At 45.8% G+C, this 25,816-nt stretch overlaps 1 protein-coding gene across 2 annotated transcripts in view; it reads left to right on the plus strand.

Annotated features, from left to right (window-relative positions):
• The window catches only part of NNT (nicotinamide nucleotide transhydrogenase), a 405,237-nt gene that overhangs the window by 234,145 nt on the left and 145,276 nt on the right, over positions 1-25,816 (plus strand). For both annotated transcript variants that reach the window (XM_086960606.1, XM_086960607.1), the window contains exon 15: positions 4,164-4,397. In XM_086960606.1, the coding sequence (XP_086816732.1) occupies positions 4,164-4,397 (234 nt within the window). The remainder of the gene's footprint in view (positions 1-4,163; positions 4,398-25,816) is intronic.

Raw genomic sequence — 25,816 nt, forward strand, 5'->3', positions numbered from 1 at the left:
CCAATCTTCCAGCCATGCCACCGCAGAACCACCGTGTGTCGGGGGACCACTTGACACTTTTGCAGGAGGAAGTTACGGCCCTCTTGGCCAAGGGGGCCATCGAGCGCGTTCTTGGGCCAGAAGTAGGGCGTGTTTGCTATTCCCACTACTTTCTGGTGCCCAAGAAGGACAAAGGGGGCCTACGTCCTATCTTGGATCTACGGAACGTCAACGGCTTCCTCCGGAAGGAGAAGTTCAAGATGTTGACATTAGCTCAGGTCTTGGCTGCTCTAGACCCGCAAGACTGGATGGTAGCGTTGGACTTGCAGGATGCGTATTTTAACATCCCCGTCCTGCCGGCCCACCGGCGTTACCTGCGGTTCACGGTAGGCCAGGAGCACTTTCAGTTTATCGTGCTCCCCTTCGGCCTTACCAGCGCCCCACGGGTGTTCACAAAGGTGTTGGCGGTGGTCGCAGCCCATCTGCGCAGGTTAGGGGTTTCAGTCTTCCCTTACCTAGACGACTGGTTGTTGAAGGCGGGCTCGCCCCAGACAGTCGTCCACCACCTTCAGATGACGGCAGACCTCTTGCACGACCTGGGGTTCTCCATCAATGTGCCGAAATCACACCTGTGTCCCTCTCAAAAGCTCCTTTTCATCGGAGCGGTTCTGGACTCGGCGCAGTTTCGGGTTTATCCTCCGGAACGGCGGGTCCGGGATATACAGGCTTTGATTCCCATCTTTCAGCCGCTATCCCGGGTTTCGGTCAGGTTGACGCTGCGGCTGCTGGGGCTGATGGCTTCCTGCATCCTTCTGGTGCATCACGCCAGGTGGCGGATGCGGGCTCTGCAGTGAGACCTGAAGTTTCAGTGGGCCCAGCATCAGGGCAACTTGTCCGACCACGTCTTGATCTCGGAGGGCACTGCGAGACAACTGCAGTGGTGGCTTACGGACCGGGATTGGGTCAGAGGCAGATCCCTCTCCCTTCCCCAACCGGAGCACGTTGTCGTGACGGACGCGTCCCTCCAGGGCTGGGGAGGCCACTTGGGAGAGGCGGAGATCAGAGGCATCTGGTCTCCGGCGGAGTCCCGGCTCCATATCAACCTGTTGGAGCTACGGGCGATTCGTCTAGCACTGAAGGCATTCCTCCCCTTTGTCAACGGGAGTGTGGTGCAGGTGTTCACAGACAACACCACCGCCATGTGGTACTGCAACAAACAGGGCGGGGTGGGGTCGTGGACCCTTTGCCAGGAGGCTCTGCGCCTCTGGCAGTGGCTGTAACGTCAGGGCGTGACTTTGACGGTTCAACACCTTTGCGCGGTTCTCTGAACGCCAGGGCGGACGAACTCAGCCGTCGGTGCTTGATGGATCACGAATGGCGTCTGAACTCGGACATGGCGCAAGGCCTCTTTCAGCAGTGGGGAGAGCCTTGGTTAGATCTATTCGCCACAGAAGAGAACGCACAATGTCATCAGTTCTGCGCGTTGGAGTTTCCAAGACGGCACTCGCACGGCGACGCCTTTCGGCGCGAGTGGAGTTGCGGTCTGTTATACGCCTTTCCGCCTATACCACTTCTGCCCAGAGTGCTGAAGAAGATCAGGCGCGACCGGGCCCAAGTTATCCTTGTGGCTCCGGACTGGGCTCGAAGGTACTGGTATCCCGAGCTACTCAGCATGTCAGTCGGTCCCCCGATCCGCCTGCCCCTTCAGGAGGACCTTCTGTCGCAGCAGCAGGGGACGGTCCTCCACCCGAACCTGTCCAGTCTCCACCTCCATGCTTGGAGATTGAGCGACGGCAGTTGAGGCCATTTGACTTGCCTCCTGAAGTCTGTGATGTAATTCTGGCAGCCAGGCGTCCCTCCACAAAGTCGGTATACGCCTGTCGGTGGAACAGATTTGTGGCATGGTGCACAGCAAAGGCTGTGGACCCTCTTTCTGCCCCTCTTTCCGAGGTTCTTCTTTTTCTTCTCTCTCTTGCCCAGCAGGGCTCTGCTCTGGGCACTATCAAGGGCTACCTTTCGGCCCTTTCAGCCTTTCTAAGGCTTCCTGATCAGCCTTCTTTGTTCAAGTCCCCAATTGTAATGAGATTCCTGAAGGGCATCACACACATGTATCCACCTGTTCCATTTGTGATGCCTCAGTGGGACTTGAACCTGGTTCTAACCTTTTTGATGTGTGCTCCCTTTGAGCCCCTTCATTCTTGTCCTCTCCGTCTCCTGACTTTAAAGACGGCTTTCCTGGTTGCCATCACCTCAGCCAGGAGAGTGAGTGAGCTCCAGGCTCTTTCTGTCCAACCTCCTTTCCTGTCCATTCATACTGACAAGGTGGTTCTAAGGACTAGACCTTCTTTCCTGCCCAAAGTAGTTTCTGCATTTCACATCGGGCAGTCCATCACCCTCCCCTCCTTCTTCCCGCCTCCGCATCCTTCAAAGGATGAAGAACGGCTCCATCGTCTGGACCCAAAACGTGCACTTTCATTTTATATGGATCGCACACGCCAGTTCCGCGTGGATGACCAACTGTTTGTTGGCTACGTGGGTGCGAAGAAGGGACGGGCGGTACATAAACGGACCATCTCTCGGTGGGTCGTTCTGTGCATCCAAGCGTGCTACTCTTTGGCTCGGAAGGAGCCTCCTGTTGGGCTGAGGGCCCATTCCACTCGGGCCACGGCGGCTACTACTGCCCTGGGCCGGGGAGTCCCCTTGCAGGACATTTGCCAGGCGGCTACGTGGGCCTCGCTGCACACCTTTGCGAGGCAGTACTGCCTGGACAGTCAAGTCCGGAGGGATGGCTTCTTTGGCCGTTCTGTCCTCCAGGACTTTCTGGTGTAGTTTTGTATTGGTTCGCAGACCCACCACCGGGGTTGGTATTGCTGGGGTATCTATTCTAAGGTAAGGAATCTAACACTAACGTGTTTCTTTCAGATGAACAAGTTACTTACCTTCGGTAACGATATATCTGTAAGAAACATTAGTTAGTGTTAGATTCCTTACCGAACCCACCCATCCTCCCCGTTCTGCGAACTGATACCTAGGGTTAAGGACATCCCTTTCAGGGCCCTAGTTTCAAATGGCACCAGTGTTGGTTCTCACATGGCTCTGCGTGTTCTGGCGCGGAAAAGCTGTGTACAAAGAACTGACGTCAGCGCGCGGAGGCGGCGTCTTATATACTCCAGCGACGTCATCACGGCGCACGATGCCAACGACGGACGCGGAGCCGCAGGGGACGCCTGCAGACGACGCCTACCGACGCGCAGGGGTACTGCTACGCAAAAGTTTCCGGATCCAGACTGACGCCTGGGGATATTCTAAGGTAAGGAATCTAACACTAACTAATGTTTCTTACAGATATATCGTTACCGAAGGTAAGTAACTTGTTCTTTTGACCTCTGCATCTGGCCTCCCCTGTGCCGCTGATGGTGTAGTTTTGGTACTCCCTTTACCTTTGCTGACCTTTGGTTCCATAGACTGAAACAGTAAGTTGCATATTTACCTGTGTAACCACATTACTGTTTCCTCCATGGTATAACATTGAACTGTTCAAAAAAATGCACTCTGTCAACTTATAAAAGCTTTAAGTATTTTTCCTGCAAAACTTCCTTATCTTATTGCAAAGATCTTAAACTAAAACTTGAACAAACCTTATTTTTCTTAAATTGGTGTGGATAGTCTTTTTGATTAGTCAGTTATTGGTCAATTTTGTGCAATAAATGTCTTGGCTTCCTCTTTGTTGGGATTAAAGCTGCTTGCCCTCACTGCCACTAATAGAGCACTTAGCGCTTTATATTGAGCCCTGTGCACTTCTGGAGAATCTCTTGACTCTGCACGGTTTAACCACCAAGTGGTAAACCTTATGCAAAGCCAGCGTCCTCCAATTATTAAAGCATGCAAGAAGGAATATTAAGATAATAATTATTCTTAACTAACACATCCTGTCTGTTACTGCTGTAGGGTTCAGGCCAAAAAGCTTCAGTCCATATAACACATTGATTTCCCCTTTAACTTTTCATTGAACATCACACTAGTGCTAAGCATCAGTGAGGTATGTGCTCTAGAAAACACGTTAATTAAATCATTCAACGGAAAGTTACGTTGGTCAGGTAATGTGAAGTGTAAACAATGTGACCAGTGAGCTTTTTTTAATTTCATGTTGGCGTTTAACATTGTTTGTTCTTTTGACTCTTCAGGGCTGACCATTGCTAAGCGCATTCAGATTTCTGACCTGCCGCAGCTCGTAGCTGCTTTCCACAGTCTGGTTGGTTTGGCAGCTGTCTTCACCTGTGTCGCAGAGTACATGATTGAGTACCCACATTTCGCGACAGATCCAGCAGCAAATCTTACCAAAATTGTGGCCTATCTGGGTACCTACATTGGTGGTGTAACTTTCAGTGGTTCGCTTGTCGCATATGGAAAATTGCAAGGTGAGTATGTTGAAATCTGTTGTTAATTGTCAGTCTCTTCCTTCAGCTCTTCTGTATTGTCTTATAAGGTAGCAAAATGCAGTTCTTGGCCATACACTTTGTTTCCACACAACGTTCACGGTGAAAGTCACTATTTGACTATTTGACAGTCATCAATCTACCACATCACATGCACACAGAATAGTCCCTTTAAATTGCTCAGCTTGGGAGAACTTAATGTTTATTCAGTACTTGAAAATTTAATCTCCTGTATTTGCATCTATTAGCACGTCTTGATTGATGCCTCAATAAGAGACCGCATCCATCAGATCTCAGTGCAAAAATCCACAATACTACGAAACTTAGGTCTCCTTTTGGTCCCAGTCAAGTACAGCCTCTTCTGAAGCATGCCTGTCCTGAATGTAAATGACAGTGCTCCTGTGCAGCTTTGTCACATAGAAAACTATGGAGTCATTAGTGGCTTTAGACTATTTTGGGATTTAACTCCGGGAGAGGTATGGTTATATACTACTTGTGTAATGAAATGCAGAGAATGGATTCCCGTTACATTATCTCTAATTCACTTTGATTTGTCGTGTTTAAAAAATGTTCATGTATTCATCTTTTCTGAGCCACTTGTAATCTGTGCTGTGGATAACTTAGCCGATCCTTTGTATTGTTCTGATTTCAGATTGAGGGTCCATTTTGTCTGGTTTTAAAACCATTACCTCTCTCATCAATTACCTTTGTGAGATTGTTTGTCGTATTTGTTTAAGATTCTTTTTATTTCATTTTGTGTACTAGTGCAACCAATAAAGCAATACAGAACAGTCTGAGGAAATCGTATTGTGAATGTGCATCTCAATACAGCTGTTTAGTATACCAGCATCGTTAGAATAATGATGTGCAAGGAACACCTCCTGGTGTCAATAACTTGTTTGATTAGCAGTCTATTGGTCCTAAATCATAACATTTCTCTGCACATCCCCTCCCCTATACATTTTTTTCAGACGACGCATAATAGTGTATGAATTGGACCAAGTATGTGTGTGAAGCAGCTCTGCCAACATGGGTTTCATCTTTTTTAGCGATCAGGAACCCTGGACCTGCCATCTTGAGCTCCAGCTATGTGTTTTTTCTGCTGCCAAAGAATTAACATTTGCTGTACCCCCTGTTGAGGTGACCACTCCAGACCATATAGTAGAATGTACCTTCGTACCTCCTGCAGCATGTACATTCTGGAATTCAGGAACTACCCTCCTTCCATTGCCTGTTGTGGCTGTAGTACACTCTGAAAATAATTAAACTGCATGAATACAAGATTGCAGGGATAGCCCGCAGCTGCACTCCCATTGTGGTGTCTCACCACTCCTCTTCTACTTCGCCAGATCTCTACCCTATGCAGCCCCAAGCTTTGAGCTGGTCTGGGATATTCAGTATGAGAGACTTATACAGTTTAGAGATCCCTGTATACCCAAGAAGCTCCGTAATCTGCTCTATTTCCGGAGGGTTGCAGTCAGGACCAAGTTCTTGGTCATGTATGAAGCTCCAAATATTTATAAAAGTTGGAATTCTATAGCGTCGTATCCTCCACTAATTGCTGAAAAGGGTTTCATACGGTCCGTGAAACAGGAATCCCCCAGACGTGAGAAGCCAGTATGATGAAATGAAAAAGGCTTTTATAGCGCATGGCTACCCGAAGGCATCCCAGTGCTGCAGGGAAGCTGGGGGGTGCGGGGGACCCTTATGGGAAGATTCATGTATTTAGCTGGTTTTGGAATGCAAGGTGGTTAGATTCCATGCGAAGGGCGAGCAGGACGGAGTTCCAGAACTCTGCAGCATTGTATGAAAAGAGACTGCCACCCTCTCTGGACCTCTTGATTCTGGGCACTTCTGCTAGGTGGAGGTCGTCTGAGCGAAGACTTCTGGTGGCCTTGTGGGGTCTGATCAAGGCTTTGATGATGGGTGGCCTATTTACATCTAAGCACTTGTGGGCGACGCAGAGAGATTTAAAATGGATTCTCTTCTGTACCGGAAGCCAGTGAAGGGAGCAGAGGGCGGGCTTTGATGAGCAGTGATTATGTGTGTTTGTAAGCCATCTAGCTGCCGAATTTTGAGCAATCTGCAGCTTTATAATTACTGAGTTGGGAGCCCCTAGGTAGAGAGCATTGCCATAGTCCAACCTAGGTAAGATCAAGGTCTGGATAAGCAACTTTTTCTTTTGGCAAGGAAGTAGAGTGAGTTATTTCCGGGTCATTCTGAGTAGGCCATAGCATGCAGCTGACGTCTTCCTGGCTTGTGCCTTGAAGGCAAGGCCTTGATCTAGCCAGATTCCAGGCTCTTTATCTCAGTTTTCAGGACTGGTGCTGGACCCATGTAGACTGGCCACATGGTGTTAGATTTAAAACTTGACTGGTTGCCAAGCTGCATAAGCTCAGTTTTAGGCTTTAGGTGGAATAGGCTTATCCAGTTAGCACTTTCCTCGACACAGGAGTGGAGATCGGTGGGCGAGTGTTCGGCCTGATACAGTGCTATGACCAGCTGGTGTCCTCAGCTTATGTAGCCATATGGATTCCAAAGGGGGGGAACTATATTCGTCAGAGGGGCCATATATACATTAAAAGAGTGGGGCTCAGGGTCGAGCCCTGGGCAACTCCACAATGCAGCGGGAAGGGCTTGTATAGAATATGACCTTCGAATACCTGGAAGTCTCTTTCTTCAAGGAAGGATTGGAGCCAGGATAGGGCCGTACCGGTCTCTCCCATCTTCTTGAGACGGTGAATCATAGTACGATGGTTCACAGTGTCAAAGACTGCGCTTAGGTCGAGGAGGATTATGGCAGAGGATCCTCCGGAGTAGAGAATCTTTCTTTCTTCTTCCACGACCGCTAACATGGCTGTCTCTGTGTCTTAAGACGGCTGAAATGCCAGAAACCGGTCCCCGGTAGCTTGTTTCCTTCCCAGTATAAGAATTGGCTTGGTAGTTTGGCCTGCCCTGTTCCCATGATGCACTGGGCCAGGGTCAGACTAATTTGCATATAGCCAAGTTCTGAGCTTGGGATGGTGCAGTGAGCTAAAAAACGGTGATGGAGCAAGCCCTGATCTTTGGACTGGGTAAGAGTGGTCTGCTTAATTCAGACACTCTGTTGATCACTACCCCCTTTTCTGAATAATGTCTCTGTGTCTTGGCAGGGGCGGAAGCCTGTGTGTGAGGTGTGGAGCAGTTTGTGGGATTCAAAGAATGCAGATAGTGTGTAGTTGATGTGTTTTTCCGCAATTTTGCTGACTCCGGGGAGAAGCGAAATAGGGCGGTAGTTGCCCAATTCAGCTGGGTCCAGATGAGGCTTTTTTAGTAGTGCTTTTACCATTGCTTTTTTCCAGTCCTGTGGCACTATTCTCGAAGCTAATAAAGCATTAATCACATTGGTGATAAGGCGGGCGACTGTCTGTGCTACCAGTGTCAAAATGTTTGGAGAAGCCGGGTCAAGTGGTGACCCACTCCTGACAGAAGAAAAAATGGGGAGGATTGATTCCTGTGTGAGTGGGGTTAGGTCTGAAAGTGAAGATTCCTCTCAAGTGGTTCAGTCTCCATGGACTTGGATATAGAATCAAAGTCCGGTTGGGGGAGGTACCTGAGAATCTTTTAGACTTTGGTGGCAAAGAATTCTTCAAGTTCATTACAGCGGCGCGTGGTAAGATCTGGTGCCACCGGGGGGGGGGGGGGGGGGGGGGGGGGGGGGGGGGGGGGGGGGGATGGTCGGGGACCTTAAGAAGTTTTTTTTTTTTGCGATGAGGAGTGTTTCTCTAGAGGAGTTGGATGATAGTGAGATTTTTTCCTCATAATAGGTGGCTTGGACTTTTATTTCTGCTTTATAAGTTGCAATGGCCGCTCTGTTTTGAGATTTCTTATTAAGTGATTAGTCTTTCCTCCACCTTCTCTCTAGTTTCTTGCATTGTTTTTTCAGAAGGCATAGTTCCAGGGAGAACTATGTTGGGTCCTTTTTCTTCTGAACTAATTTTTTAGGTAACACATAGTTGAGTGAATTCTCAATCCAGATGGAAAAGCTTGTGTTGGCTACGACTGGGTCGGAGTCTTGATTTGGTATGGTTTTTTCAAGCTCATGAGTCCTGTCCTCTACTGGGAGTTTAGACCAGGGGCGTATTCGGGTTCGTGTAGAAAGGGTGTGTGAGCCCGTGATTAGTGGGGACCATGTAAAGGGGGCTAAAAAATGGTCCAACCATGGTATTGGAATGGGTACTTCCCCCCTTTGAGTTCACCCGGATTGGAGAAAATTGGGTCGAGGAGATGTCCTTTGGTATGTGTTGCTTGTGGGACCTTCTGATGTAATTGGTATGTCGCAAGGTCTTGGGCTAGGGCTGTAGCAGACCGATCTGAAGGGTCGTCAAAATGTAGGTTAAGGTCTCCAAGAAGAGTGAAATTGGCTGAGATGCTAGTGAGATTCGTAGCTGTTTCCAGCATGGATTTACAAAATTGACCGTGTGCTCCTGAGGGTCGATAAATAAGAATACCTACGAGAGTAATTGAGGGGATGACTTCAGTCGAGAAATGGGCATTCTCACAATCTGATAGAAGACTACCCAGCAGGCGGCAGATCATGTTGTCTTTATACATAATTGCGATCCCACCACCCTTGCCAGTTGGTCTATCTCAGGGGTACTCATAGTTCGAGCCGCCAGCGGCATGGCAAGCCTTCCCTGGGGTCCCCCGGACCTTGCAGACATTATTTTCATTGTCTTTAAAGTGTGTCAGCAGACCCTGCCGGTTGCAGCAGCCCAGCCCGACTCTGAGAGACTCTGCTCTGTGGGGGCCGGGCGATTCCAGTGCAGTGATTGTCAGAGGGGAACTGCAGGGGCCTGAGAAGAGGTGAATATAACAATGCTTTATGAACATGTTAATGGACTTTTAAAGACCTGTGAAGTACTTGGGTGCGGCTGTGTGTGTGTGTGTGCGCGCGCTGCGCCGGGGAAGCTGTCTCAGCTCGGGCTGCCACACATGCAGGGTGAGGAGACAGAGGGAGGATGACAGAGGGAGGATGACAGAGGGAGGATGACAGAGGGAGGATGACAGAGGGAGGATGACAGAGGGAGGATGACGGAGGGAGGATGACGGAGGGAGGATGACGGAGGGAGGATGACGGAGGGAGGATGACGGAGGGAGGATGACGGAGGGAGGATGACGGAGGGAGGATGACGGAGGGAGGATGACGGAGGGAGACGGACCGAGGGGGGGAGACGGACCGAGGGGGGGAGACGGACCGAGGGGGGGAGACGGACCGAGGGGGGGAGACGGACCGAGGGGGAGAGATGTGTGTATGCCGGGTCTGGTGGGTCAGTGGACAAAGGCGTCTGCTGCAGGGACCTGTGTTCAGCCTCATGGTCGTTTTTTCCTTCTTTAGCCCTGCCCCCTCTCTCTGACCCCGCCCCCACCGGTGCGGCCCTCAGCCACAAACCACACTGTAAATTTGGCCCCCGAGAGAAAGTTTGTGAGTATCCATGGTCTATCTGAATGCTGGATCAGATAGCCTGGGGGGAAGAGCTTGTACAATGTCCGGGGGAAAGCAAAGTCTCCCTACGAAACAGATCTGGTTCTGAATCTTTTAGTAATAATGAGATATCTCATGTGTTTTGGTAGAGATCTACAGTTAAGCAGAAGGAGTTTGAGAGTTTTCCCTGCAGGAGATGAGGGGGGGTGGAGATGCAGGGGTACTGGCCTCTGGGCCTGGTTGGGCGCGGACGGGTGCAGACTGGCTTGCCTTTGGTGCGCCAGCGGCCTGCCCGCTGCGCGGTTGCGTCAGCAGGTGCCTTTATATACGTCTGTGGTACAGCTGGTTTCAATGACTAGACCATTGACCTGGCGCATGCGCACTAGAGCCCCTCCCCTGAATTGAACACAGTTCTCCTTGTGCACTTCAGTTTCCTATTAAAACTTGTGGCAGCAAGCATCAAATTCAATTCAAAATGAAGCAGCAATACGTTTTTTAAAAATGTTTTTAAACGGAAAAAAAACCCGAAAAAAAATCAGGAGGTGACCTTCGCCTAATCGTAACGAGGGCAGAACCCCTCTAGCACTGTACCTCTTTTAGTACCGGACCACAAAGGGGTTTGAATAGTTAGTGTTCATCAAATTAATGTTTCAGGGCATCCCGCCAACATAAGTTTGGGATTCTCTGACCTGATGTAGCACACATCTGAAAGAAACACTTAGTGATAGATTCCTTACCTTCGAATTACCCCCAGGTGTCAGACTGGATCCGGAAAGTTTTCGTCCGCAGTACCCCTGCACATCGGAAGGTGTCATCGTGCGGCTCGGCGTCCGTCGTTTGCGTCGTGGTTGTCGACATGATGTTGCAGCAGCTACTAAGACGCCGCCCTCGTTGGGTCAAGGGAACAGTATTCAATTGCCCTGACTTGCTTAGGTTGCAAGAAATGTGCAATCCCAGGTCCTGAAAGTGCATAGTGGCCACCCAGGAGTGAGAAAGGGAGAGCTGTTGTGGGATGGGGCTCATTATATGGTATGTACTTGGATTGTGGCCAATTTAATTTTAACCCAGAATCCTCTCCATACACCGAAAAATCTCCATCAGTTTTTTAAAGGATTTCTGTGGGTGTTGTGGGAAGATAAATAAATGACCTGCTTTATAACTCAATACTGTTTACCTGCCCGTTAGGCCAGCAGAACACTGTCAGTTGGGCATCCTGTCATATCCATTCCTCTAAGGGCTCTACAATCAGAGCAAAACAGCGGGGACAGTGCACAGCCCTGTCTGGTATAGCCCTCCATGGGAAACAGAGGGGACAACCCATCTTCCACCTTTGTGTTTCTCCGGAGCACAGTATAAAGGCCTGACCCAAATAATGAATTCTGAGCCTATATTCTCTTCAGAATCTGAAAGACGAAAAACCAGTGTACATCTTCGAATTCTCTTTCACAGTCAATTGAAATCATGACTACTGGGCCTGGAAGGTCAGTGGCCCTAGCTGTTTTGGTCTTCCTTTATAGGTACCCATATCACATTATTCAGTTTAGAGGCCAGTATTTTGGCAAGTGGCTTTATTCTGACATTAAGCAACGAAATGGTTGGTATGACATATACTCATCTGGTGGCTTACCAGGTTTAAAAATAGTGGCTTTACCAAAGTTCTCTGGCAGAGAGACTTTCAATTCTGTTTCTTCAGACTTTGTAGATATGGCTACAGGAGGGAAAAGAATCCCTTGTAAAGTTCTACAGGGAGGCTGTTGGGCCAAGGTGCTTTACCTGACAGCTTCTTGGCTATAGCCGTCTGCGCCTCCTGTAGTGGACACTTCCTGTAGCACTTTACTTCACTGCATCTCGGCTATGGCCATCTGCACCTCTTGTAGTGTGAGTGGCAGGCCTAGCCCTGCTCACTTATTACATGAGAGTTCATATAATGAGATTGTTCTCTATAGGATGTGTATGTCCTCTTTGGGGGCAGGGGGAGGTGTCTCACCTGGTATAATCCCCTGTAGTAGCCCGCTAACACTTTGGCTATCATAGTCCAAGAATGTGACCTCTGGGCATACCTGAAAATAGATCTTGTCGACCATTCTAATGTCCGCTTCCTCCCACTGGGACAGTTTCCTTGTTTTGTTACCAACTTCGTACACTTTACACCGAGGCGTTATCCAAGCTAATGTTGCTATGTCTAGTAAATTATTCTTTAACGTGTGGCATACTTTGCAAGGCGTCTCTCCTCCCTTTCTGATCGGCCAGTCTAGAGCCATATTCAATATTTAACTTTCAAGGTCTATAATTTATCTCTCTCTTTCCTAACCTCTGATATATGATAAGGTCTGTTCTCTGAATACTGTGTTGACGACCTTCCAGAGTATACCTGGGGAGCTGATGGAGGATGTAGTTCAACTGTCAGTATTCAGTGATCACCCCCTTAAGAATTCCACTAAACACTTATCTTACCTGATCTTACCTTATCTTTTCAACCACCATTTCCTTTGGTGCCCTCCTATGGACGGAACTTTCACACTTCCACAGATGCGTGGTCTGACAGGTCGCAGGCAGGATAGCAGCCACAACGGTGATTTATGTAGTAAATGGACCCAAGAAGCCAAGTAGAAGTCTGTAGCTTTATTGGGACAGACAGCTTGAACAACCACCTTCAGCAGGAGCCCAGTAGAGAATGGCTCATCAGTGCATAGAATGTTACAGTGGAAATGTAAGATAACAATTCTAACAGAGAATGCAGAACATGAATTACATGGATTACTACACACCTTCCCCCTTTGAAAGAAAAAAAAAACAAAAAAAATGAGGGCAGAGGAAATGAAACCAGGGATGAGGGGAAAAATAAAATTCAACAACAATAATCAAGTAACTTTACAGGAATTTGTTTAACACGAGAACTTTTCCTAGGACCAGGTTCAGGAGGGTTATTCCCATGAGTAGTAGGACCTGGAGGTACTGGTACATTCGCTTGAACACAGGAATTGTCAACATTGCTAGCAATGGGAGAAGGAGGAACATAACTCTCATTGACCGGTGTAACAGGAACAGATGTGGAGGGAACACACTGAGAGGAAATGTTGCTCACAGGAACAGACACACTTGTATTCTGACACTCCGGTGTGAAAGTGTCAACCATGGGAGAATAAGGTGCAGGATCCTCCAAAATGGGATTAATGGGTGGAGGAGACGACAAGAGATTCGGGTTCCTACACAGAGAGATTCTCCTGAAATTCCACACTTTCCCCCCTTCAACGCGAACAGCTTTGGAGAAAATTTCAATAACTTTGCAAGGATCAGACCATTTGTTCCACCTGTTCCCAACAGATCTGCCAAACTTGACACGAACAAAATCACCGACACTGATTTTCTTACTGCAATTGCCAGAAGACAAGGCACAGCCTTTCATTTTCTCTTGATATCTCAACACTCTATCCCTAACTTCATCACGGTCAAAGGAAGGACCAACAGGAAATTTAACTTTCATCCACCAGGGAAGCAGTTTCGAACCAGGTTTCCTACCTCTAAGCATCTCAAAAGGAGAAAGACCTGTAACAGAGTTAGGGGAGGTACGATAGGATAAAAGAGTAGCACATAAGGTTTTCTTCCAATCAAGGTTACTCTTAACTGCCAACTGGATAGACTCCTTGATAACCCTGTTGAAGCGTTCTGTCTGGCCATTGGCCTGGGGATTATAATTGGACACTCTTTTGTGGACTATGCCACATCTCTCAAGGAAAGATTCAAACTCCTTACTGACGAATTGCGGACCATTATCAGACACGATCTCGGCTGGAATACCTTCTCTACAAAAGACTTCGTCTAGGAATTGGACAACCTGTGTAGAGCCAATCTTGTCAACAATCTTGAGCTCAGGCCATTTGGAAAAGTAATCGATTAGAACTAAAGCAAAAACTTCTTTGTTTGGAGACAAAGAAAGAGGTCCAACAATATCGATACCTAGTTTCTTCCAGGGACAGTTGACAAACTCGATGGGAGAAATATCTGTAGACAAAGGTTTTACAGTTTTGTCGCTATTGGCACATGGAGAGCAGGAACTTACCCACCTATCAACCATCCGGTCAATGCCAGGCCACCAGTAGAATTCACGGATACGTCTTTTGGTACTGGACATGCCCATATGACCCTCATGTGCCATCGAAACAATTTTTTCTCTTAGGGAGGAGGGAGGGACAATTTTGTCGCTGCGAGACACAAAACCCTGGTTAAACATAAGTTCATCCTTAACTTTGAAGAAAGATAGAATATCACCAGATAAGTGCCTTTCTTGAGGCCAACCGTACTGTAAATAATCTACAACACCGGATAAACAGGTGTCGTTGCACATTGCTTCTCTCCAAGCAGCCTCAGAAATGCCAGTAGATAAACCTGTACTGTTGCATTCATTTACGTCATCAATGTTAAAAACCACATCAAAATCAGAGTCAGAAAAATGAGGCCAAATAGAATTGACAAGGGGTAACCTGGACATGCAGTCGGCATGTACGTTTAAGCGACCAGGAATATATTCTACAATGCACTGGAACTCTTGAAGTTTGGCAGCCAAACGGGCCAAACGCGCGGTTAAAGTTCTTCCACCACCAGCTGCTAACATATGTATTAAAGGCTTGTGGTCGGTTCTTAATCGAAAACTGGTACCCCAAATGAACTGTCTGAAATGCTCACAAGCCCAGGTACAAGCTAGGAGTTCCTTTTCTATGGTAGAATAATTATATTCAGCACCACGCAGTGTCCTGGAAGCGTAAGAAACTACATATTCTACACCATCATTTTTCTGGATCAAAACAGCACCCAAACCAGTATTGCTTGCATCCACACATACTATGCATTCTTTACCCAGGTTAAAAGGTTTGAGGAACGGAGCATTAGCTACTTCTTGTTTCATAGTGTCAAAAGCAAACTGCTGGTCTTTGCACCAGCTGAATTTTACATCTTTCTTTAGTAAAGACCTTAAGGAGTGTACTTTGGAGGCATAATACTGAACAAACTTGCTATAGAATTCAGTTAAACCTAAGAAGGAGACTAATTGTTCCTTATTTGACGGTGCTGGAGCTTTTAAAATACTCTGTATATGGTTGAACTTAGGTTTAATACCCTCCGAAGAAATCTCATGACCAAGATATTCTACTTTGCTCTGTCTGAACTTGCATTTAGATAATTTCAGTGTTAAACCTTTTTCTTGAACAGACTTGAGAACTTTCTCTAGATTGGCATCGTGCTCCTCATGATTCTTACCATAAATGAGGATATCATCCTGAAATGCAATTGCACCCAAACAACCCTCTAGCACAGTTTTCATCAGCCTTTGGAACACAGAGGCTGCACTAGCTAAGCCGAAAGGCATGCGGCAATATTGGAACATGCCTTCCGGCGTGATGAAGGTTGTTAGGAATTTTGATTCTTCGTGTAACAATACCTGATGGTATGCACTAGTTAAATCCAGTGTGGAGAATACCGATGCTCCAGACAGAGTGGAAATAAGTTCATGGATGTGGGGTAGGGGATGTCTGTCAATCCAAATTTCCTTATTTAAACTCCGTAGGTCAACACATAGACGGAGTTCGCCATTGCTTTTAAGTGACAAAACCACTGGCGAAACCCATGGAGAGGACTCAACAGGCTCAATAATTTTCTTATCTACTAAGTCAGAAAGAATACCCTTCAGCTTTTCACGATAAGCCAGGGGAATGTTCCTTACTCTATGGCGAACGGGTATGGCTGAGTCCTTAAGAATGATGCGGTGTTTAAAATTCACAAAGGTCCCCAAATTATCTGAAAAGATGAATGAAAACTTGTTTTTTAATTGTACAATAAAATCATTTTCAGGGGAAACTACGTATACCGGAGGGGAAGCATTGGGGTCAAGTTTTATACCTAGGTCGTACTGATGGGGCCAACATAAAATGGAAGCTCCTTTGGAAGATACGTAAACCTTCCCTCTAATGGATCTATCCTTGAATTTGATCTCAGCCCACATGTAACCCTCAATGTCAATTTTCTTACCGGTGTACCCACCAGGATTTATGTCTGGTGGTAACAACTTGGTTGAATGCCAATGTCGATTAAAAATATTTTTCCCAATGATGGTGTACCAGGCACAGGAGTCAATTAACATTGAAATTTCCTTACCATCAATGGTGATGATATCAGTGGGAAAACCTTTGCATTCAGAGTCACCTACACATAACAGAGTGTTAATTTCAGAAGGTTGTTCAGTATCATCGAATTCTTCATAAGACAAAAAATTTACTTTTTGAGGAGACTTGCACATTTTGCTAAAGTGGCCAGACTTTTTGCACTTTATGCAAACCTTGTTCCAAGCTGGACAACCTCTGTAATTACCAACGTGATCATTGGCACCACACCTATAGCAAATAATCTGGGATTTTTTAACAGGGAACCTACTTTCTCTACCCGAGAAATCTTTTCTGGGAGGAAAAGAACTCTTCTTAAAATTATTAAAATTTTTGACTAAAGAAACTTCAGGGATGACAACTTTAGATTTGGTGTCCTGGCCTCTAATCTCGTTCACAAAAAGCTCGGACTGTTCAATGCCTTTGGCAATGTTTAGTACAGCACTAAGAGAGGAATCAGTACCCATCCAAAGGCGTTCTTGGATTTTTTTTACTTTTAGTACGCATCATAATTTGGTCCCTCAAAACCTGTTCAAAATTGATGGTTTCAAACGCACAAGACCCAGCCAGGGTACGTAAAGCGGCTACATAATTTTCAATTGACTCATCCTCTTTTTGTATTCTTGAATAAAATTTAAATCTTTCCATTACAATGTTAATTTTTCTGCCAAACCTAGTGCTTAGTTGTTTAATACCAATATCAAAAACGTTTAAATCCCCAGCACCAGTACTATCTATGGGTGGTAAGCTTTGTAATTCTTTTAGACCAGCACCACCCAGACAATTTTTTAACAGTGCTAGCTTCCTTTTGGGAGAACAACCATCCTCTTCAACAACGTCTACGTAAGCCAAAAATGTAGGGAACCAAAGATCCCATTCCACTTTAGGGTCACCTGCTGTAGGTAAGAAATGTGCAGGGGAAGGAATGTTGTTAGACATTGTAAATAATTCAAAGCTAGTTTCACAAAAACGAGAAAAAGTCCAAAGAAGTAAAATGACTAATTATAGAAAATAATAAAAGTAGTCACCGTTGTCTGAGGATGTTAGTTCCAGTCGATTCTGAATTTTGTTGTTTAAAAGTCTTTCTTACAAATGTCTCTCTTTTTCATGAAGTAGAGAAAAATGAAAAGAAATCACTGTGGAAAGTAGTCTGTTTTTTTTTATCTACAAACGTGGTTTAGAAGCGCGTTATATCAGAGAAGTATTGAAGAGACGATCGTAATTATAGTTTGTAGACGATCGTGGTGGTTGCCATGGAGACGCGAAAACAAAATGGTTGCTGGAACGCATACACGAGAGCGTGATGCGTGCGTGATGACGAGGCGGAGATGACGAAACAGGAACAGGAGCGCTGGAAGAGAAGAAGGAGGCTCGCGTGGATAGAATCGCTCGTGTGGAAGCAGGCTCGCGTAAATCGAAGCGCTCGTGTAGACAGAAGCGCTCGTGTGGACAGAAGCGCTCGTTAAGTGAGTTTGAAAAAATACAAAAGTGGCAACAGTCAATAAAAGGGGAAAAACTCGAGAAAAGTGGCGCTTTGGGATACAAAAGTCGCGTAAAGTCGGCAGTCAATCACTGGGCAGATTTTATACATGTAGATGTCGCCAGTATGAGCGAGATAAAAGTAAGGGGAATAAACACAAACTGCCGCTGGTGCAATCAAGGCACAGAAAGTTAACACAGCCGCTGGTGCAATCTTTACACATATAAATAAAAGCAATACCTTAATATCCTTAAAGCTGTACAGGTGAACGCTGTCAATGTCCCTTAACTTCACTTGAAAGGTTCTTGAGAATTGGGTTCTTTTCTTGAAATAGAAAAAAAATGGATGACAAATTTTTTTTTGATGATTTCTGATGTTGGGTTGAAGATCCCGGTCGTCGCCAAATTTATGTAGTAAATGGACCCAAGAAGCCAAGTAGAAGTCTGTAGCTTTATTGGGACAGACAGCTTGAACAACCACCTTCAGCAGGAGCCCAGTAGAGAATGGCTCATCAGTGCATAGAATGTTACAGTGGAAATGTAAGATAACAATTCTAACAGAGAATGCAGAACATGGATTACTACAATTACCATACTACTATTATCTTTTTATTTGCCTATTTTTTACTTGGAGACAATTCTTAGGTTTAGTTTTTGTATACATTTGGAGCAGATAGAAGACCAGAACTGCATTCAATGTACTGTACAGCTAGTCCATATTTACATCATGCCGTTTCCTTTAAAAAAATAACCTCCAGCTGAGTCCAGTAAGGAATAAGCCGTTTAATGACCATTGGGGAACTTCATGCCTTCACATTTGTAATATAAATTTGGTGATTATATTTAGTTATCTTTTTTGTGATTCAAAGGTAATTTGATTAATGTCTGATGGTCCGTTGCTAACTAACCTGTAGCTTCATTATGAGCTTATGCTTCAGTGCTTAAATCTGACTACTAAATGCCTGGAATAATGCTGCTATAATATCCTCATCTAGTGGAGCAGAAGGAATGATGGTTCACTGTTTCTCCAGTATTTGATCTTTCATAGATTCATATGCTTGAATTATTCAGATGACAGCACCCTCTAGAACCTTCCCTACAGAGGCTAGTTTCCTCTGATTTTCTACTGCACGCCGTGTGAAGGGGGATCTCCCTGAGCTCTGCTTCAGTAGCTTCTCCTTTCTGCTTCTCCTCGTGTCTTGCATCGATCACATCCACCTGTGCATTACTTCAGGGATTTTCAAAATGGAACAACTCTGTTCCTATTGGTTTCGGGGGGATCACGAAAGTGCCGCAAGGTGGAGGGGCGGGTCCTTCATTCCGGACACAGACTTCCTTAAAGGAATCAGATTTGTTTTTCCTCTGGAGTAAACTGGGATGTCCGGGGAATCCCATGCTGCAACAAGAAGGGTAGGGCATGGACAGGTTGGGTGTTGTCATCAGTCATCATATGTCTGTGCATCAGGGTCCCCGTGACACCAGGGTTTGTACATTTTCAGGGGGCACATCTGAGGTATCCTGAGTACATGATTTAATAAATCCAACACTGGCATTGGTGTGCATTGATTAAGGGGAGTGGTTTGGTACCAAACACTCCTGGGTTCAGAGAAGCCATTATAGTGCCGGGGAACTCGAGTTGTCAAGTTTCCAGTCCCAGTACTCTCTATGGATGCCCTGACACTTACAGAATCTAAGATATGCCCACACCTGTGATATAGTGAACACTGCCTTAGGGCTATAAGGCCTGCTAGAGGGCTGACTTACCTATACTTTAGGCAGTGCTTGTTGGCATTGTATACAGGCAGTGTGCTATGTTGACTGTTGTTTTTCACTGCATCGTTCTTACGGTGCTTGCAGGAGTTCTATTACTAATCAAAACAAAGCAAGCGGGGCTTTCCCAGGTTGCTGGGGGTTTGGTGTGTCGAAAGAACTCCGTGTGCTCTCTAGGAATCTAAGGAAGTAGCTTCTGTGTCATGGACTGCAGAGGCGAGTTACTAAAATATGGCTCTGATCATTATGCCATTATAGGGATATTTATTGATTATAGCCGTATAGGGGCATAAGGTCACAATATTGATCGGGTTCCTAGATAAAACACATCAGTACTATTTACTAGGAACTTACAGGGGGCTAACGTAGCCAGTTGGTATCCGTTTTAGGGAAGAAGCAATGGCACAGGGGACCTGTGCACTACAATCGAAACCACATAATTTTCCAGGCAAAAAGTGGGGGGCTAACCATGTCAAAAGAGGCACTTTCTCACACTGAGCGAGAGGGCTTAACTTCGAAACCTGCTTGTCCTAAAGGGGTTAGTAAATGCATTCTACATTGAGATCTCACAACCATACCATATAATGCACCACATTTCCTCACAGGATATGACGCCATCCCTCCAATCTGAATCCAAACAGAAGGCACAAGGGAATCAGGATGTCAGTTACACTCCTTTAATGTCTACCATGTAACCAATACTATAGTTGGTCTCGACTCCCCTGAGTTTCCCTCAGCAGATCGAGGCCTCTAAGAGGCTGTACATTTTCAGTGTGCTTCTGGCTCCCTTTTGGATACCTTCTGACCCCATGGAAGCGCATGGGCCTCCACGAGTCACTGGCGGTAATCACTCCCTAGCGCATCCTGTTCCCTGATGCCAGTACGAAATCCTCACGCTAGCCCTGGTCCTATCTTCTTTGCACCCGGGCCTATCTTCTTTGCACCCGGGCCTCTAGAGGGTGCCCTTGGACTTTCAGAATGCATATTTAACACCCTCCCCCTCTGCAGTTTCATAGGCATGAACTGCAATGCAAGGGAGGCCAGGATCACTTTAAGTTTGCAGTACTCCTGTTCGGCCTCTCCAGCACCTCTTGAGTGGTGACAAAAGTGATAGCAGTGGTTGCTGCTCATATTTTGAGGTCAGGGATGACTGTATTCCTATACCTCAAAGACTGGCTATTGAAAGCGGGCTTGCAAAACTGTCATGGACCACCTCTTGATTACGATTGACCTCTTGCATGGTTGAGGTTCTTTATTAAAGAGCCAAAGAACCCACTTGTTTATTTCACAAGATGTTTCCTTTCGCTGGGGTAATTCTGGAGACAGTAGAGTTCAGGTATTTTCCTCCGCCTTGAGACCTAAACATTTGTGCTATGATCCTGGTGTTTCTGTCTCTGACCTGGATCACGGTGAGTGTGGTTGTGTGGCTTCTTTGCCTAGTGCATCCTCTTTCTTAGCTATGCCAGTTGGCACATGCACACTCTGCAATACTTTTAATGGGCCCAACATTAAGGCAATCTTGCCTGTGCCATCTAGGTCTTTGAGGAGACTGGTCGAGATTTTCAAAGGTGGATTCTCTAACACAGCTGAGCAGCGGCTTGCCCCTCTCTTGTCCCCACGCATAACTAGCCATAGTGACGGGCATGTCACTGCTGGACTGAAGACTAGGGGAGCTGGAGATCACAGGACTCTGGTCTCCAGTAAAGGGCCGGCTCCACTTAAATCATATGGAGCTGCATGAGATTCACCTGTTGTAGAAGGCGTTCTACTGTTAATCAAGGGGAGGCTGGTGCAGGTTCTCATAGATTACACCATTGTCATTTGGTACAGCAACCGGTAAGGGTGTTGTAGGGAACAGGTTCGATGCTAGGAGGCTTTGCTTCTTTGTAGGTGGTTGTAGCTCTTGATTGTGGACCAACTGGCAGGTTTCTGTAGTTCCCGAGCTGACTTACTGAGCAGGCAGATAGTGGCATCTAAATTCCAAGGTGGCGCAGGATATCTTCCAGCAGTGAGGAGAAACTGTGTTAGATATTTTTGGCAACTAATCAAGAGGAGTCACTCGTAGTTAAAGCAAATGTAGTGTCAACCTCACAATGGAAAAGAAGAAAATGTTTAGTTTTTAAAATAACCCTCACCCACCAGGCTTAATCCTTGGTGGCATACTTTATCATAGGGTTCTTCCAGGTGTGTGGAATTCCTGTAGCCAGACTCCCGGGACATAATGTTTAGGGTCAAGGGCAACAAGTTTTAATGTGTAATCTGTCCTTGGGACAAGTAGGCCCAACCCCATACAGCACAAACCCTTTGGCTGCTAGTTTATAGTAACATTATGGATAAGGAAAGGGCACCACTGACAGTGGTTCTAGTATAAAAATGTTTAATGTTTAGCAATATGTGGCTATGTATAATGATCCCAGAATACTTTTTGATTAGATGCAAACATTGCAGCTGGTCGACAGCAAGATTGATGAGTCTTTGCTTTCAAAATAAAATGTTCACAAAAGAGTGAAAATAGCTAAACTAAGGTAAAATATTAGGTACCATTTCTGCGCAGCATCATTTGGCAAATTGTGTTGATGCTTGCTAGTATTTCCCAAACTTATTCATAATGGAAAATAAGTGTAACTAATTCCATTAAGATTATGAAAAAATAAAGAGTCTTATGCAAAGCCAGCAGGTCTGAAACTGGTGGTCGGCCTTTTGCATTTGTCAATGTGTGACTTGTTTTGGCATGGTTTTTGTAAAACCTTATTGGTGTGGGAGCTGCCAGGTCCTCATAATTATAACAAACATTGGCAAAAGCAAAGATTTTTGGTCTCAAAAAGCACACATTGCCACAGGTGTTCCTGACACTGAACAAAACTACTCTGTGTATAGATATGCTCCTTGTGAAAGAGCAGAATGCGGTCACTCACAGTGAAGCCAGCCGATAGACTGAAAGAAAGAACATTTTAGTGAACACAAAAGGTCATGGTTAACACCAGACCTAAGTAGGGGCCCAATTTTTAAAGAAAGTCTCAATAGTGCACCCATGGTATATGTCTTTGCCCAGGCGTCCCTCCTCCCCCTTTTGGACTCATGAGGCCTTATTAAGGCAGATTACATAAAAATAAGAAAAGACCAAATAGGTGCTGCATGTATTAAATTTCATATCTTATCTATCTCTACTTTCACATGAAGATACAGCTAATGGTGTTTTGGAGCGATTCATGGGTACCCTCCAAAGGGTAATTCAGCAAGCCTCAATGGAGGGAATCTAGTTAAACCACGTCCTATTTCAAGCCCTCTGTGCCTATCGTTCAACAGCTCCTAACTCCACAACTGGTGAGAGTCCTGGCACCTTGGTATTTGGGCGAGCTATCAGAACCAAACTACCACAGTGGACAGTAGACTGATCTGTGAGTGCTGATCAGGTTCATTCACAGACACTTTGCATAAGTGCGCTGTGAATACGTGCCGATCCGCGTCGACAAGCTCAGGAACCTGTTTTCGATGAAGGGGACAGCGTCTTGGTCAAGCAGACAAAAGCAGAAAACAGATATCCCATTTGCTGTCGATTCTATGAGGGATGTGACGTGCAAAGGAAACATGGTGACAACATATTGTCCTGGAAAGTCTGTCACATGGGACTTGTCAAATTTAAGCACCTACCTCATGTTCATCAGCTCATGCAATATTTAAAAATGCGACCCACCATATAGTCAGGATCAAGCATCTGACCATGTGCCTTCTCATACCCCTCAATCTGGTCGACTAGTGTAAATGCCTTGGCGCCTTATTGTGGAAATGTAATGTGACTGTTTGTACTTTTTATTTAACTAAGGGGGAGATGTAGTGTCGTGAGACTGTGCGCTAGAACCCTTGCTATTCTGGGCGGCCTCAACATAGGAATTGCATAATTTGCTGAGAGGTGCTAAGGTGAGGTTATTAATGGTTTTGAAGGTCAGAATGTGCAGTATCTCATTGTGTGCTTAGGAATAAAGACGTCTGTTACAGAGTTCAGTGGTATATTCATTTGCATGCTTCTGGACTGGGGAGGACGCTACAGGCAGAGTAGTTGATAGCGTAGTGCTGCAACTTCGTCCTTGGACTTAATCCATGCAGTCCTCCTGAAATGTGCACGTCTCTTTAGTGGACATGCCATTTGCTGAGAAGGCAGATTCAGCAGAGGAAATCTTTAAAGGCTTCTCAAATGAGTAGCTTGTGAGTTACTGGTAGATTTCCAGCTTCTTGTAACAGGCTCACAATTTGGAGCTTTTGCATGGCTGAATTAATAGATGTATCCCCAAATTAAGAAGTGTGCCTTCTAGATGAAAATGTATGTATTTTCAGAACTCATTAGGTGACGTTCAAAGAAATATGGTTTGAATTTGCAAAATGATATTTGTGTGCAAAATAACGTGGCATTGAGGGAGACTTATTACTGATATTATTGCCTTGTTGCCTGGGGGATTGCAGCTATGGCTGTGATGTATTTATTACCCATGTAAAGGCATTGCAAACTGACAAACCCTTTTTAAAATTTACACCTGGCATCTCTTACTGGTAACCCGGGGGATCCCTGCTGATAATCTTGCATAGAGTGGCCACTAAAGTAATTTTATCTGAAGAAGTCACTATTGCATCACTAATAATGTTACTACCCCTGGATGATTTTACTTAACATAAAAAGCTCTTATTAAAGAAAAAGTTGGAGGCTACTTCTTTAAAGAAAGCTGGGCACAGTGTGTTCTCTAGGCCCCTCTCCACCACATCACAAAATCCTCATTATTTTTTTCCCTTTTCGAGGCTACTTCAGAAGATTGGCATACAGCCCAAAGTGAAGGCTCACTGCCCCAGCAACAGGTACCCCAGTCATTGCGGATGCAGGGATCTAGCACACTATATCCGGGCCATCATGGGCAGTGGATTTTCTAGCCCCCTGACCCTCTTGCATCCACCTCCAAGCTGCTTTAGTTTGCCCTTAGCGGCACATGACCATCCTGTGTGAGGGAGGATCAGATACTTCCTTCAGAGTCGGCAGACTAGACCATCCCAAAGGTGGGTCCTCCATAGCATCCAACGGGGCTATCCCCTGCCATTTTTTTGACTCATCTCACCTCCCACCGATGTCCGAACCTCACTCTGAGTAGCAATTGTCCATCTTATTTCAAGAAGTGCAGGCTGTTTTGGCCAAAGAGCCATAGAGAGGCATTAGCTGCTACTTCTGTTATTTTCTTGTGCGCAAGAAGGATGGAGGCCTTTGTTCCATTTTATATCGCTGCTCTTGCAAAAGGATAAATTCTAGATGCTCATGCTGGTCCAGGTTCCTTCTTCCTTGGATCCAAGAGACTGGAGTGTGGTTTTGTACTCGCAGGACACTTATATTCATGTACTTGTCTTGTAGTCCCACAAATGCTAGTTGAAGCTCAAGATTGGTCAGGAGTATTTTCAATTTGCCATGCTTCTCTTCAGCCTTACAGTTGCGTTAAATTTGTAGTGAAAATGATGGAAGTGTTCGCTGCACACCTTTGGATTTTGGGACTGCCATTCTCCCCTACCTCGACAACTGGCTTTTGGAGCCAGGCTCGCCACAGCCAGTTGTAGACTACCTCCAGACTACGGCACGCCTCCTGACATCGTTTAGGTTCACTGTCAAAGTGCTGAAGTCCCACCTGACTCCTTAGCAGAGACTTTTTTCAGCAGAGAAATCCTGGTCACGATGCAGTTTGTGGCCTTTCCTCCAACACTTGAAGTCTTGGACATTCAGGCTATGATGCCAATGTTTAGGCCTCTATCCTGGATCTCTGTGAGAACATTAAAGGTTCTGGGCCTTTTGGCATTATGCTAGCCCATATATGCAGGCTCTGCTGTGGAACCTGAAATTTCATTGGGCTCGGCATTAGACAAACCTTTCAGATTTCATTCAGGTTTTGTAGGAGACTGCAAAAGACCTGCAGTCTATTTGTTTTTTCAGCCCTGAAGAAACTCCTTGGTAGGGAGTGAAACGCGTTGGCTGATCTCACTACTTATTTTATTGATATGCCTTTTGTTGCTGAACAAAGATAAATAAAGAACATTTCTCTACTTATTTTATTTGGACTCTCATTTTGGTGCGCCCCCTTGAGTATCTAAAAACTGTTTAACTGATCTGGAGAGCACAGCGACGCCAAACAGCTGCTGGTGTCGGGGTTGGCAGCACAATATCAAACTGACTTGAACATAAACCTATTGGCACTGGAGTTTAGGTGCGGCATTTTAAGGTCCGCTGCTGCTTTTTCGTACAAATACCTGCAGTCATGTCTATACTGCATTTGTACCAGCAGCAGACTCCATTTCATGCTCCACCCAGAGCCGACTGTGGTGATAAATACGTCACTGCTGGTATGTTGAGGGCATCTGGAAGTGGTGGAGATCAGAGGACTTCAGTCTCTCATGGTGGCCCATTGCCACATCAATAAATTGAAGTTGTGGGCCATTCGCCTGGTACTGAAGGGTTTCCTTCCATCCTTCTAACGGGGGCTGGTTTAGGTTCTCATGGACAACACCAACGCCAT

Source organism: Lissotriton vulgaris, chromosome 3_1 (genome assembly GCF_964263255.1).
Source record: "Lissotriton vulgaris chromosome 3_1, aLisVul1.2, whole genome shotgun sequence".
Taxonomy (NCBI): domain Eukaryota; kingdom Metazoa; phylum Chordata; class Amphibia; order Caudata; family Salamandridae; genus Lissotriton; species Lissotriton vulgaris.